At 47.8% G+C, this 13072-nt stretch overlaps 8 protein-coding genes across 8 annotated transcripts; 2 read left to right on the forward strand and 6 right to left on the reverse strand.

The window, feature by feature from the left end:
- Window positions 1-38: 38 nt before the first annotated feature.
- ARB_00870 (uncharacterized protein) lies at window positions 39-1438 on the reverse strand (the record flags this gene model as incomplete). Its single annotated transcript, XM_003012941.1, has 4 exons — window positions 39-470; window positions 529-714; window positions 777-1316; window positions 1385-1438. 4 exons carry the CDS (start codon window positions 1436-1438, stop codon window positions 39-41), a joined length of 1212 nt encoding a protein of 403 aa, XP_003012987.1.
- A 536-nt stretch (window positions 1439-1974) lies between these two features.
- Window positions 1975-3745, reverse strand: ARB_00871 (uncharacterized protein; the record flags this gene model as incomplete). The annotated part of the gene is made up of 5 exons (XM_003012942.1): window positions 1975-2328; window positions 2388-2614; window positions 2674-3305; window positions 3383-3539; window positions 3631-3745. 5 exons carry the CDS (start codon window positions 3743-3745, stop codon window positions 1975-1977), a joined length of 1485 nt encoding a protein of 494 aa, XP_003012988.1.
- A 449-nt stretch (window positions 3746-4194) lies between these two features.
- On the reverse strand, window positions 4195-5314 carry ARB_00872 (uncharacterized protein; the record flags this gene model as incomplete). Its single annotated transcript, XM_003012943.1, has 3 exons — window positions 4195-4631; window positions 4728-4787; window positions 4975-5314. The coding sequence occupies 3 exons, from the start codon at window positions 5312-5314 to the stop codon at window positions 4195-4197; spliced, it is 837 nt and encodes a 278-aa protein (XP_003012989.1).
- A 631-nt stretch (window positions 5315-5945) lies between these two features.
- On the reverse strand, window positions 5946-7163 carry ARB_00873 (lipase/esterase, putative; the record flags this gene model as incomplete). The annotated part of the gene is made up of 1 exon (XM_003012944.1): window positions 5946-7163. One exon carries the CDS (start codon window positions 7161-7163, stop codon window positions 5946-5948), a length of 1218 nt encoding a protein of 405 aa, XP_003012990.1.
- Window positions 7164-7317: 154 nt separating this feature from the next.
- ARB_00874 (uncharacterized protein) lies at window positions 7318-8419 on the reverse strand (the record flags this gene model as incomplete). Its single annotated transcript, XM_003012945.1, has 2 exons — window positions 7318-7697; window positions 7765-8419. 2 exons carry the CDS (start codon window positions 8417-8419, stop codon window positions 7318-7320), a joined length of 1035 nt encoding a protein of 344 aa, XP_003012991.1.
- Window positions 8420-8818: 399 nt separating this feature from the next.
- Window positions 8819-9913, forward strand: ARB_00875 (uncharacterized protein; the record flags this gene model as incomplete). Its single annotated transcript, XM_003012946.1, has 3 exons — window positions 8819-8908; window positions 8969-9218; window positions 9282-9913. 3 exons carry the CDS (start codon window positions 8819-8821, stop codon window positions 9911-9913), a joined length of 972 nt encoding a protein of 323 aa, XP_003012992.1.
- A 249-nt stretch (window positions 9914-10162) lies between these two features.
- On the forward strand, window positions 10163-10525 carry ARB_00876 (uncharacterized protein; the record flags this gene model as incomplete). Its single annotated transcript, XM_003012947.1, has 1 exon — window positions 10163-10525. One exon carries the CDS (start codon window positions 10163-10165, stop codon window positions 10523-10525), a length of 363 nt encoding a protein of 120 aa, XP_003012993.1.
- A 234-nt stretch (window positions 10526-10759) lies between these two features.
- Window positions 10760-12245, reverse strand: ARB_00877 (uncharacterized protein; the record flags this gene model as incomplete). Its single annotated transcript, XM_003012948.1, has 3 exons — window positions 10760-11950; window positions 12016-12065; window positions 12122-12245. 3 exons carry the CDS (start codon window positions 12243-12245, stop codon window positions 10760-10762), a joined length of 1365 nt encoding a protein of 454 aa, XP_003012994.1.
- Window positions 12246-13072: the final 827 nt, after the last annotated feature.

Consider the following 13072-nt stretch of genomic DNA (forward strand, 5'->3'; position numbering starts at 1 on the left):
AGCTACCACTACAGCAGTTGATATTCACTGCTGTTAATCTAAGAAATAAACACTTTCTTCAACTCTGACACATCGAACACCTCTGAAGTAATTGGATCTTTGACTTTGCCGGTGCTAACACCTGATCTGCTCGACATATAGCATAAGCTTTCCCTGCCATATAATCGACCATTGGGTAGGACAACCGGGTCATTGTCCACCGAGCTCTTCGTATGGTGAGCATAAGGCATAGGGCGGGCAAGCTCATTAAGCTCAGTGGAGCATATGGGACATATAGAGGACCCTGAGGAGTAGGTCGCACTTGAGGCAGACGTAGTATATTCTGAATGACATGCGGGTGTCTTTAGAGCCGAAATGCCTGCGGAGAGGGCAATCTGCAGTAATGGGTGTGATGTAAGTGAGAGAAGATCGTGGTGGGTTTTAACGAAGAGGTTTGATAGCGTTTGCCATCGCTCAGAGGAGTAAATAGTCTAGACGGGCTGGTCAGTTTACAATGGACCACTAATAAGCATTGGGATTTCATCATACCTTGTATGGCTCGGCATCAGTATTAGGGGGGAAGACCATCAGCCCGGCAGCACGGAGTATATCTGATTTGTATGTCTCACTGTGTGGTGTGAGGTATTTTTTGGCATGCTGCCTTGCTTCTGTTCTCTCACCTGCACGTAACATTTCGATATACTGTTGCATCCGTAGTTCAAATTCCAGCTTATTCTGTTTAGAGCTGTTAGTAAACGCTTTCCAAACACAACGACAAAGAGGGAAAAGAAACATACGTGTAGCTTCTTTAAGGCAACTTTGTTCTCTCCGCACCACTGTAGAGCTTCTTTCGTCTCCCCTCTCCGAAGGCTCTCTGCTATGCGCTGGCATTGCGCAAAGACATGTACGTCCACCAAATCTTCAAGGCCTTCCTCATGTGCAAGCTGTTTTGCACTTTCAAGGTAGCCTGAACGCAGCATATGGTCTACCAGCAACCTGTTCAGCCTTGTCTTCGACCATCTGTCATATTTGACATCTACCAAGCTCTGTATGCCGAAGAGGTCCTCAAGGTGTTCGATCCGTTTCCTGGACTGGGAGAGGATGCTCTTCTCCTCCTCTTGTAGTGCCTCCATCTTCCGCTTTAGCCCTTGCATCCGGGTTATCATCGTGTCCAAAGAGGCGAGTGCTTGGGCAGGATCTTGGTTCCCAGAGAGCGAGGCATTTGCTGATTCTTTCAAGGCGGGAATGACATATTCCTTCTCTCTCTCCACGATGCGCTGAACAGTTTTGAAGTTCCGGCGAGCTAGCTCATGTGGAAGCCGTAGGAGAGGTTGATCCTTTAAAATGACCAGTTAGCAGGGCCTCCTTTCATATATTCTTCGTCTTTGGAAAAGCTGTGGTGTACCAGAATCAGGTGGCTCTCTGCGTTGAGCTTTGTCGGCCCAAGTTCCGCTGCCATGTTGATGACAAGTCCAAAATATTTCTATTTGCAGTGCCTCTTTTCATATGCTATAGCCCCCAAGATTTAATATAAGAGCAGTGTGGGTGTCGAAGTGGTCGTGTGCGAACGGAGGCGTGAGGTTGGTTGATGAGGTTGAAGTCGACGTTGTGATGTCAGCGAGATCGACGTCAACACGGCAAAGCCACATCACAGCCGAGATCACCGAGACCAGCTACCAACGCATGCTTCTCCCTCTACTAACGCAGCAGATTTCCCGGAATACTGCTTCGTTTTCTACATGAAATTTGGTCTTTAGTTGTCAGCTAGACAAAGAACAAGAGTTTCGGTATTAAATTTCGGAAGCAGTATATTCAGCCAAACTACCCAGGCTAACTATTGAAAAAGTAGAACGAAATAAACACAACCATGTACTCCAGCAAACATAAATAAGAAGCCCAATTTTGGATCAGTCCCATACTCCAACGGTATAAAAAGGGATATGATACAAAAGAAAAAGGTAAGGTAACTGACGCCTGCTGGGCAAATCCAATCCCTTAATCGCTGTCACTGGCATCCTCGGCCTGCTTGGATTTTCGCTTTTCCTTCTTCTCTTTCTTCTCTTGTTTTTTCTTCTCCTTTGCCTCCTTTTTCTCCTTCTTTAGGCGCTTTCGTTCTTCTCGTTCTTCTGCGGTCTCTCCATCCTTCCTCTTTCTCTTCTTGTCAGCATCATCTATCTCTTCATCTTCCTTCTCAGGGGATGAAGCAGCGGGAGCAGCCGGGGTAGACTTTGCGGGTGTAATAGCACCAGGTGCTGGAGCGGCATTCGGTGTACCAGCAGCTTGAGCATCATAATCCTTATATTCCGCCTGCCACTTGGCTGGGGTGGAGGCATTAGTGCGGCCATATTTCTAGACAAGAGTTAGCAAGAGATGTAAGAGGCAAAAAAGAACTGATCAGATTAACTTACGTCAAGCTTCCCGTCAGCCTTGAGCTTCTTCTTCTCAAGGGCAACTGGGCCCATACCCCATCGTCTGGGGTAAAGATCACGCTCCATGATACAACGCTTGACCTTGGCAACTACTCCGTGATCACAGGTTGAGAGTTCAACGGTGGACATCTGAGCAATACCGATGGCAATGGCCTCGCCCTTGGTGGTCATGAGTACCACCTCCTCATATATCTCAATACCAGCCTCTATAGATAGCATTTAGCAATTTGCCAGATATCAAAAGGGTATTGATCATGGAACTTACCAAATCGCAATAGACCTGGAATCATCAATTTAGCTCCGTAGCAGACGGCGTTGACTGCGCTATCCTTCACAACAATTCGCTTATATGAGGTCAACAAGCTCTCCAACGGCCTAATGACCTTCCTGAGGTACGATTCGTCACGGTGGTTATCCATCATCCACTGGGCGTCCAAAACATCATGTAGAGTCACCATGCCATCCTTCTCGTCCATGGCTCCACTGCGAACACGGCGCAGTTCCTGCATATGAGCTCCAACTCCCAAAAGCAAACCAAGATGCACGCAAAGGGTTCTGATATAGGTACCAGCCTCGCAACTGACCCAAAATACACCCAAGTGTCGGTCATTATCGAATTCATACAGCTTGCTCTCATAAATCGTTCGGATACGAAGCTGACGTTTGACAGCAGATATCAGTGGAGGCCGCTGGAACAAAGCTCCAGACAGCGTTTCAAGGGCACGAGCAAATTGCGCCTCGCCTCCGGGAATCTTGTCATGTAGTCTAATAACACAAACGTACTCCTTTCCGGCTCCCTGCTGCGATTTGACTAGACGAGTGGCACGGTCAATGCACACGATCAAGCACCCAGTAACTTTTGGGTCCAAAGTTCCACTGTGTCCAGTCTTTTCCACTCTATTGAGAATGAAAAATGGCTAGTTAGCTACCTAGCAATTCAACTTTAGTAGAGAGAAGAAAATGGCTGTGCGAACCTGAGCATCCTCTTCATCCATGCGACAACCTCATGACTCGACGGGTTCGACGGTTTATCCAAGTTGATCACACCAGAACTGATATAGGACTTCAAGTCACGCTTGAGGGGAGTGCAGCCGTTAGGGATTGGGGTGAAGTGACTGGTTCGCACAAGTACTATTGAAATTTAACGGCCGCACAGATTAGCAAATGAATGATCTTTCTCACTTATTTCCCCCACCACATAGATTGCATATAAAGTACATACGTTTATCATAATTTTTCAGTAGAAGCGGCCATTCTGAGGTGGGAATTGGAGGAGCAACAGCTTCAGGCTTGATGCTGTAGTCAACAACATCGCCTTTGCCAGTTGTAGCGGCCATCGTAAAAAATCTAGCTCTTCACTGCAGGGCAAAACACTCGAAAACCACACAAATCAAAGTATCAAGATTCAATTAGCACTGCAAACCCAACACCGCGCGCGACGACAACACTCTTTCAGGTGCTATCAATTGGGTCGCAAGGTGTAAAATATTTGAAGGCTTTCTTTTTTTTTCTGTCTGGAATTTTTGTTCGCGTCAAAATTTGCTGTGGGCAAAAAAGTTGATCCGCCCTCTGTACTGAAATTTTATTGGACGCATAGACGCCATTAGCCGCGCGCCAGCTTATCATTGAGCAGCTTTAAGCGACTTCAAGTTTACGTAATCACATAGATGTTGACATTAAGCTACTGCATAAAAATTTTAGTAGTAGGTAACCGTGTATCCTCCTCACTGTTAACGCCGATTATTCGATTGCATGTTTCCTTACTCCGCAGAAAGCTTCAGGTAGTTCAACCAGTGCCTAATTTTCTGCCGGCTCCTCTGCCTTTCCATGACCCTCCTCCCATGCCCGAGAACCAGCTTCCGGTGGATTGACCGGTGCTCCTTGAGTCGGAGCTATTGCCATCGGCTGGGCGATGCTTGCGGTAGCCACCATGTGCTTTGACGTAGTTACCACTAGATCCAAATAGGTTTTGGATGAAGCGGGGTGTCTGGATGTAGTTGGTGCCTCCCCCAAAGTCGGGATAAATACGGGTTAGGAACTCGTAAAGATGGGCTGCCAGTATACCACAGGCTTGGGTGATTGCGGCGTGCTGTCCAGAGAGGACAAGGGTAGCAATTAAGCTGGCAAAAGGGAGGTATTCCGCCGGAATCTGGAAAAAGATGAAAGCCATTTTCTTCCCTGCGTTATCTTGAGATAGGGTAGTGAGAAAAGCGAGAGATAGAGCTACTCGGGTTAGCTAAATGACTGGGAAACATGAATAGGCTTCCCACACAGGGGAGTAGATAGATGAGTACGAGTTGTGGGTAGGTATCATCGTACCTCCGAGGAAGACGAAGGACTGCAAGTACAAGCCCGCGGTTAACTGCACATGCGTCAGCTCTAAGAACTAGAAGATAGCAGGATATAGAGGATATTGATATGAAGGGTATTCTAAAACTAAATACAAGACAGTCGAACGACAGCGAGAAATATATGAATGTAGGGCAGCAGCATAACCAGTGCAATATAGACATCAACACTGGTCAAGTCATGCCACAATCCCACCATGCCTACACCGCATGCATACCCTGAAGGATTGATATTATGCGAATGATGGGTATGCACGAAGTGCAGGGGTAATCTCCCTCGAATTCAGGAACCGCTGCAGCTAGAATGGGCTGGGCGGGCAGATTTAAGAGGTGTTTTGCAAATAAGGAAGACAGAACAGGGTAAAGGCCATGCTTGTAACCCTCGCGCGAGGCAAGGAATGAATGACCACTCACCAGAATGAAAATAGCTACGAAAATCACATAGGTGACAAAGTCACCTGGTCCAGAGAAACGAGGCGAATTGACCTCAATATCGCTGGCGTATTGGAATACTGCGCATCTGTTAGTTAGATCTTCACATGATAGCAAGGTATTCATTGTCGTTTCATGGACCCATACAGAAGTAAAGGTCCAAGAAGAAGCCAATGCCTCCTCCAGTCAGAAAAAATGGCGTCACAAGCCTCCATAGCTGTGGCGGGATCTGAAGTATCCTTGGTAAGAGGAAGACAACATGCATGCCATTCAAAAATCCCCCATGAACCAGGACTGACTGGACAAACGTAGCTGCCGTCAGCGTTCTTTAACAGAGCTGGGTCAGTATCCTGCAAACGAGATCCCTTGCTCAGGTATAGAAGCTCACCTGCTGACTGGCGGTGCTGCCCAGAATTTGTCCATCTTCACCAAACTACCAAACTGCTTTTGCTACAAAAGTGTTTGGTGTTTGAGTGTATTTCTGAGTTGGAGTTGAAGGTGGACGAAAAGCTTTTGTGGTCTTTTTATATGTGGCTTTTTGGAAGCAAGACAAAAACTTTTCCAGCCCGAACTCTAATTTAGGACAACGGAATTATGTAATTCCATTTAAGTCACGTGATATAATAGGGTCCATTAGGTAAGCAGGAACTGTATACACGGGGGTAGCTTTACAGTAGCTATTGTCTAGGAGGTAATACGGCTAGTCATTGCTAAGAGTCAAGTCTGCCATAGTGTGCAGTCTGGGTCCTGGTAACTGTTAATATTTTCCTTCCAGTAGCCATCTCACGCCTTTGACGGTGTCCTCCACGAAGGTCCTGCTCATTTCAAGCTCGGGAAAATTCGTCCAAAAGTAGTGTCCGAGACCCTTATACACGTCGACTTTCGTCTTCACCCCGGCCTCCTCCCTTAGAACTCGTTCATATATCAGAGCCTCATCTCTCAGAGGATCTAGCCCACAAACCTGAAAGTATGCTGGCGGGAGATCCCGATGGCCGCGTTCCCCTTGACCATAGAGGAAAGGCACAAACAAAGGATTAGACATATCACCACTCATTCCCGCAATGCTGTATACCTTTGCTAAAAGGTTCAAGGGCAGAAGGCTGAGTATGAACCTTGGAACTGATGAAAGTGGAGTGAATGGTCCCAGTGACACATTAAGAATGGGGTCATTGCAAGGCGTCACAAGGGGGTGGGAGAGGAATTCCGCCTGATATTGAACAGGGATATGAGAAGGTGGCAGGAAGCACATAATGGCAGGGACACAGAGATATTGGCCAGTTAAAGGTGGAGATAGCTGTTCGTCTCGTGCAATATGTGCAAGAACGGCGGCTATATTCCCGCCTGCTGACCCGCCTCCAACTATAAATCCCCTTGAGGGGTCAGCACCGAGCGCCGAGGCATTCCTAGCACACCATTGAAGGGCATCCCAAGAGTCATTGATCCAGGTCGGGAATGGATACTCTGGAGCAAGCCTGTATTCCACGTTGACACAAATGGCACCCAGATCCCGAGAGAAGAGTCGACAGTTAACTTCTTCATCTGTCAAATCTCCCATACCCCAGCCACCCTCGTGGAACATAACGATTAATGGGCTTCCATCCTGTTTCTTAGCTACCGGCTTGTATATTCTGATTGTGATTTCTGAGCCATCACGGACGGGTATGTTCCGGTCCTCTTCAGCAACTTCATCAATCGGCCCAGGAAGGTATCGGAGCCCCCACTTTTCTCTCAATATAGTGGCCCTGTGTTCCCTAGCTGCCGTATGGTCCTTACGGCCATAGTAAGGGTCTGACGGCCTTGGAGGACGCACTGCTGGGCCGTTTTCCAGGATAGCGGCCATGGCGGGATCCATAACCGCTAGAGCAACGAGCTCTTCCCTTGTACGTGGTGCCATAATGACGGCGTGGGCGAGGCTGAGGATATGATAAAGGAAGAAGTTGTTGTTTTCAGCTCGCGAGTTTCTCTTTCCAAGCATTTTCTTAAAAATCGCACGGCACGTGTTTCTAGCGGCCAGGCGAAGCTCAGAGAGGGAACTCACGCTCTTCAGGATTAGGTATTCAGGGAGAACAACGCCATGCACCGACCATTACCTGTATATATTAACTAGCACACGGCCAGGATACAATGCCTTAGTCGGATTCAACTGGCACAGTCTTGATGGCTCCTTTAACTGCCAGTCCCCCATTGTTGTCCTCTACCCAGATATCCCAGCTCCCCGTTGATCCGTTAGACTTGCGTGCAGCGCATACCTTCATCTCATGCTCCACTAGAAGGGGGGCTAGGTTTCGATACTCAATACTTGATACAGCCTGTCCTAATGTAGCCGCATGTTTCTGGAATGTGCTGAGCATGATCGTGAGCGTAAGAGGTCCATGGACAAGAAGGTCGTTGTATCCTTCGACGTTACGTGCATAGTCTCGATCAAGGTGGATGGCATGGGCATTGAATGTAAGGGCAGAGTATCTGAATAAAAGTGATTTGGAAGGTATGATGGTCTGGGAGAATTCAGCTGTAGCAGGAACTGGGCCATCGTATGTTAGCACAAGATCAAAACTGTGGATGCCGGCAGCTATTACTTTTCATTATCCTTCGTGGAGATATATTAGCAGCAGATTTCGCAGCTTCAATTTCCTTTGATGTTCTGTCTCTCATAAAGACAAGGTTACGCCTTTCAATTACCATACTGGCTCCTTGTTCCTCCTCGGATTGCGTCCAGACTCTACTCCGGACAGCATCATCACTCTCATGTTCATCCACGGTGGCTACCCGTCTTTCGATTCCAACAAAAATCTTTTCATCGCCTTCCTTGCCTTTTATATTCACCTCGCGTATCCCTTCGACACAGACCGCTCGCTGTCCAGTAAGCAACGGGCCTCCATCACCGAAAAATCGGACCGATCCACCAGCCCACATCCGGCGATTGTATGGCTGGCCGGGAGAGTGCAATTCATCACAGCCGTCTGGAAGGAGTTCAGATGAAGGGACTTGAGGCGGGAAATATATCAGATGGTGGCCGCGAGGCATGGGGACCGGTCTGGTTATGGACGGGAGGCGCCATTGGGACTCAGGAGAAGCGGATGAGCCGGGTGTTGACACATTAAGGCTATCGAGGGACAGGCTCAGAAGATGCGATGGCTGCGGCGAGAGATAGTCATATATCAGAGGCAGCCGGCGCCGTACCAGCTCACCTTCAATGCTTGATAGTGCCGGAGCTGTAGCCAAAGCGCGCATTTGCAAAAAGCTTGTAAGCCGCGGACGAAGGCATACCCGGGCCAATTGCACCATATCTACCTCGCGTGTTCCGTAGAGGCGCACATCCGTGGCGGCCACTTGTGTCTGCTTGGTATCTAGTGAATTGCGGTGGTGTAGCTTGCTGGATGTTTACGGGTTGGAGCAAGTTTGATGTTTGCGGTTTGCCAAATAACTAGTTAGTTAACTTAAAAAAAAAAGGCCCGCCGATCTCGGATAACAAACTACAACTCCGCAACTTGACTCAATATTTAGACCGCCAGGATGTGCGCAAGTACAGGTATTGAATAACTAAGAATTCGAAAGAAGGAGGTGAAGAGAGGCAGGTAACCTCTAAAAGATAGAATAGTGCCTTTATTTCTATATAAAGTGTTCCCTATGATGCCCTCCATGACTCCGAGCTTGGGTGCCAATACTTTGCTCCAGCCCGTCGTTGCATTTCTTGGACCTTTAGGCTCCTTTTCACATCAAGTGAGTATATATAATAATACGACTGTTGTGCTTGCCTTGGGCTTATGCGTGCTTCAATAGGCAGCTATAGAATATTTTGGCTCAAGCAATAACACCCTTAAAGCTGAGGTTTCTTTCAACGATGCCTTCTCAGCCGTCCAGTCCCAAGAGGCCGACTATGCCATTATACCACTAGAAAACTCTTCGAACGGTGCTGTTGTCCAGACTCTCGATTTGCTAGCAGACCGTGGAAACTTATACCCTGATATTACTGTGTCTGGAGAATATTATCTCAGTGTCCATCACTGTCTTTTGATGAAAAACACACAAGGTTGGTTCAAGCAGGCCCACGTCACGCATTTATGGAATGCATAACTGACAAATTCCAATATAGAAGGACACGGAAACTCTTCTGAGCCTAACCCGGAGGTATCCAAATTCTACTCCCACCCGCAAGTCTGGGGGCAATGTACCAAGTTTCTTTCAGCGTACAGTGGAGTAGAGAAGCAAGATGCCTCTTCAACCTCCAAGGCTGCTGAGATAGTCAGCAAGGACAACGATCCCAAAAGTGCAGCTATTGGAAGTGAGCTTGCAGGTAGTATCAATGGTCTACAGGTTGTCAAGGCCAACATCGAAGACGACCCTTCCAACGCAACCAGATTCCTTATCCTACAGAACCTCAAATCAAACTGTACCCAGGCAGTAAAGCCGCCTCAGAAGACACAGTCTTGCTCGGATCCGGGTTCAAAATGCAAGTCACTTATCACCTTTATGGTTGATCATACGTCTCCCGGTGCCTTGGCGGACGCGTTACATGTGTTCAAAAAATATGGCCTCAATCTGACCAGTATCAATTCTCGTCCAGGAGGTGTTAAAGCGTGGCAGTACGTTTTTCTGGTAGAGTGTCAGAGGGTATATGGTGTTCACGATGATCATGTCGTGGAAAAAGTCATAGAAGAGCTGCAGGATATTACACAGACCTGCAGAAATCTAGGGAGTTGGGAGGATCAACTTATGGAAAAGTAAAAAGCAGGGCATTTTCTCGGGAATACGGCATTATAAAGGGATTTAAACAAGCAATTATGATCCAATTTACGCATTATATCTAAAAATAAGGAGGGAGGTGTGACATAGCCATAGACTTGTTGTGAATAGCCGGTGCCAGAAAGTATAGCAGGTAACGAGCGTATATTTTTATGGATTGAAGAAAAACACTAGCACATGACCCTGGATGAGCCTACACTTGAGTTTAACAACGTAGTTTGAGAAAGAACTATGCCATCAAACTCCAAAGCGCAGGCTTTCATATTCCAAATCATAGAGCGAGGCAGGGCGCAAGAAGACGACAGCAGAAAAAGCACACAATTTAAATCATTTAGTAGGAAGCAAGGAGGAGAAGGTTTCCACCGAGAAGTGCTATCCCAGCTCAAGTTCGAATCTGAAATGATAGCGAGCAGATTCGAAAAAAAGAAAAAAGGCATCGATCTTATCCGGTCTTCAACTATGAAGTGGGTTTTGACGAAGCGAAGAAGATACGCTGGAATAACGTCCGTCAAACAGTCTACCCTCGTAGCATATGTTTCTGCTATGGCCACTTTAATTCGAGGTGGCCACGTTGCGAAGCTTGGATGGCCCTGAAGGAGGAGAAGTTAGTGATACTATGTAGAGACCAATCTGAGAGAACGTTATAAAACGTACCTTTGAGAAGCTTCGAGCTGGCGAGGTGATGTGGGGCACAGATCTGAACGGCTGATGCGTTTGTATTGCCCTTGACGCGGTTGACGTGGTTCAAAGGGCTAGTCGTCAGAACACTCCCCGACGGGATTTCCGGGCGGTCGTCCTCGCAACCCGCGAGGTCGCCATATTGTCAATCTAGTTGTAATGGGTCAGCATATCGGTACACAATGTAAAAGCCATCGTGCAGTACATACCATCGTAAAATTCATCATCGTCTTCTTCAACATCGGCTAATTGTTCGAAGTTGACCTTGTAGCGGAGCATTGCTCCAATACCACCGAAGCCCTTGACGAACTGGTTACCCTCGCCAGACTTGTCAGAAACAAACTCCAGAGTGGCACCGAAATCCTTGTAGTTCTCAGCAAGCCATTCAAGGAGAGATCCCTGATCAACGATTTCCATTTCCTGTCCGGTTTCCTTGTCCATGAACTGCTCTCTGTTGGCCTCCTGGGCCTTGGTGGTGTGGAGTACGATGTCAGATCCGCTGGAAGGCCTGAGAACCCAACGAGTGATGTCCAAGTTCTCAAAAACGATAAGAGTCTCAGCGGCTCCAAGCTCGAGTGCTTTCAGGGTATCTTCAACGCCGTAGCAAACACGTCCGCTATCCTGGCTGATTTCCTCAAAGTATTTGCCAATAAGCTTCTTCTCCTGAATAAACTTGACGTTGCCGAGAGTCTCGGAGGAAAGTTCAATAGCCTGGTTAAATCCGTTTTCACCACCATATGACACGTCAACGACCTTGATGACCTTGGACTGGAGGCGGTTGTCGAAGAGATCGGACTGGTTAAGGTCATTCTTGAAATCGGCAGAACCAGCAAGAATCAAACCGGCAACGTTGACCTTATCGGCAGTAATGAAGTTCTGGACAGCAAGTTCGGCAACTTTACGGACGTAATTGTGACGCTTTTCCTCACGGAGACGGGCAAAACGCAGAGCAGACTGACCACCACGACCGTGCTTCTTGGGTAAGTCGACACTGAATTTGTGCACGACGTCTCTGGTATTTCCGGATAGAGTACCAAAGAGTGCACCATTTCCATCCATGATAATGAAGCCGAATTTCTGGTCGGACTCGAGAAGTTCGCTGAGGGCTTCGGTATGGAACTTGTTGTCACAGAGATAAAGGGAGGTATTGATAGGCTTGAACGGCTCAAAGTCGATGTTGATTTTACGTTCCTTTCCTTCGGAAGTGATAATTTCGCCGCAGTAGACCACAAGACCATTTGGAGGAACCCTGGTGTACAGCTTCAGACGCTGCTGAGTAGACGTAATGGCCGACAGAACGGATAGACGGTTAACTCGGGATTTGATGTTAGACGCGGTTCCCTAAGATATTTGTTAGAATAATAGTTCTTTATACTGATCTTAGCATCAGGGTATAGGTAACATACGAATTCTTCAGCCAACATCTTCGCTGCTCTCGAGATCTGATCCTTTGGAGCTGTAGAGAAGAGTTAGCGGGGCACACAACCACCTGGGCAGCATTATCCAACTTACGGATAATCAACGAAATCATTGAAGTTCCATTTCCACGCGCTGCCTCCAGGCGCTTAATCAACTTCTTGACCTTCCATATCTCGATGTTCTTCTCCGCCTCGCCTGCTCCTTGCGGCGCGCTCATGTTGGATAGATGGCTCTCTCAGCTCAGCCCAAGATGCAGCCAAATTATTCGGTTTGGACCTGATCGGTGAGCCTGACTGCCCACGCAGGCCGGTAAAAGTCGAGAACCGTTAAACCAACGCTCTACGCCGTATTAGACGTATCTGACTGTTTCACTGGCCGGCTCAGCGTGTCGAAGATGTGGTTTTTCTCTTTAATCATCAGTGAACTCGACGACTGATTGTGGGGTGTGAAAAAAAAGTCAGGTCTAATGATTATGTAAGCAGTGAAAAAGTTGGGCATTGAAGTTTGATATATCATCATCGACAAAACACAGATGTGCGAGTAACTACGCCGGAGATGCAAGGGAGGGTGCAGGAGTGAAGATACCGATGGCTCGGATGTTACGATGGACACAGGATGCATTCACTTGCGCTCCGGTGGGTCGTCTACAATTCCCAAGGGGTGGCATTGAGGTTGTTCCTGTCAGCAGCATACTCGAAGAGGGCAATGGGATGTTCAAAGCAGGCCACTACTGCTCCATCAACATCGATGACGTATATTCTTCCTACTGGGTACTAGGTAAGCTAGGATACGGCTGGACGCCAACCGTCTGGCTGGCTCGGGACATTCGCTACGGCGGCTATCATGCATTGAAAATATTCGCGCGCGGAACCACGACCGGACCTGCGAGAGGGAAGTCCGAACGTGCAAGGCGATTGCGAGAGTGAACCAGTCCCATCCTGGGTGTAGGCACGTCAGAAGAGCTGTGGAGATGTTTCCGATTGAGCGGAACGGGGGAAAGGAGCACGAATTCCTTGTTCAAGCGCCACTGGACCTTCTCGATAG

This window comes from Trichophyton benhamiae (genome assembly GCF_000151125.1).
Source record: "Trichophyton benhamiae CBS 112371 chromosome Unknown contix00201_1.exp, whole genome shotgun sequence".
NCBI lineage: Eukaryota > Fungi > Ascomycota > Eurotiomycetes > Onygenales > Arthrodermataceae > Trichophyton > Trichophyton benhamiae.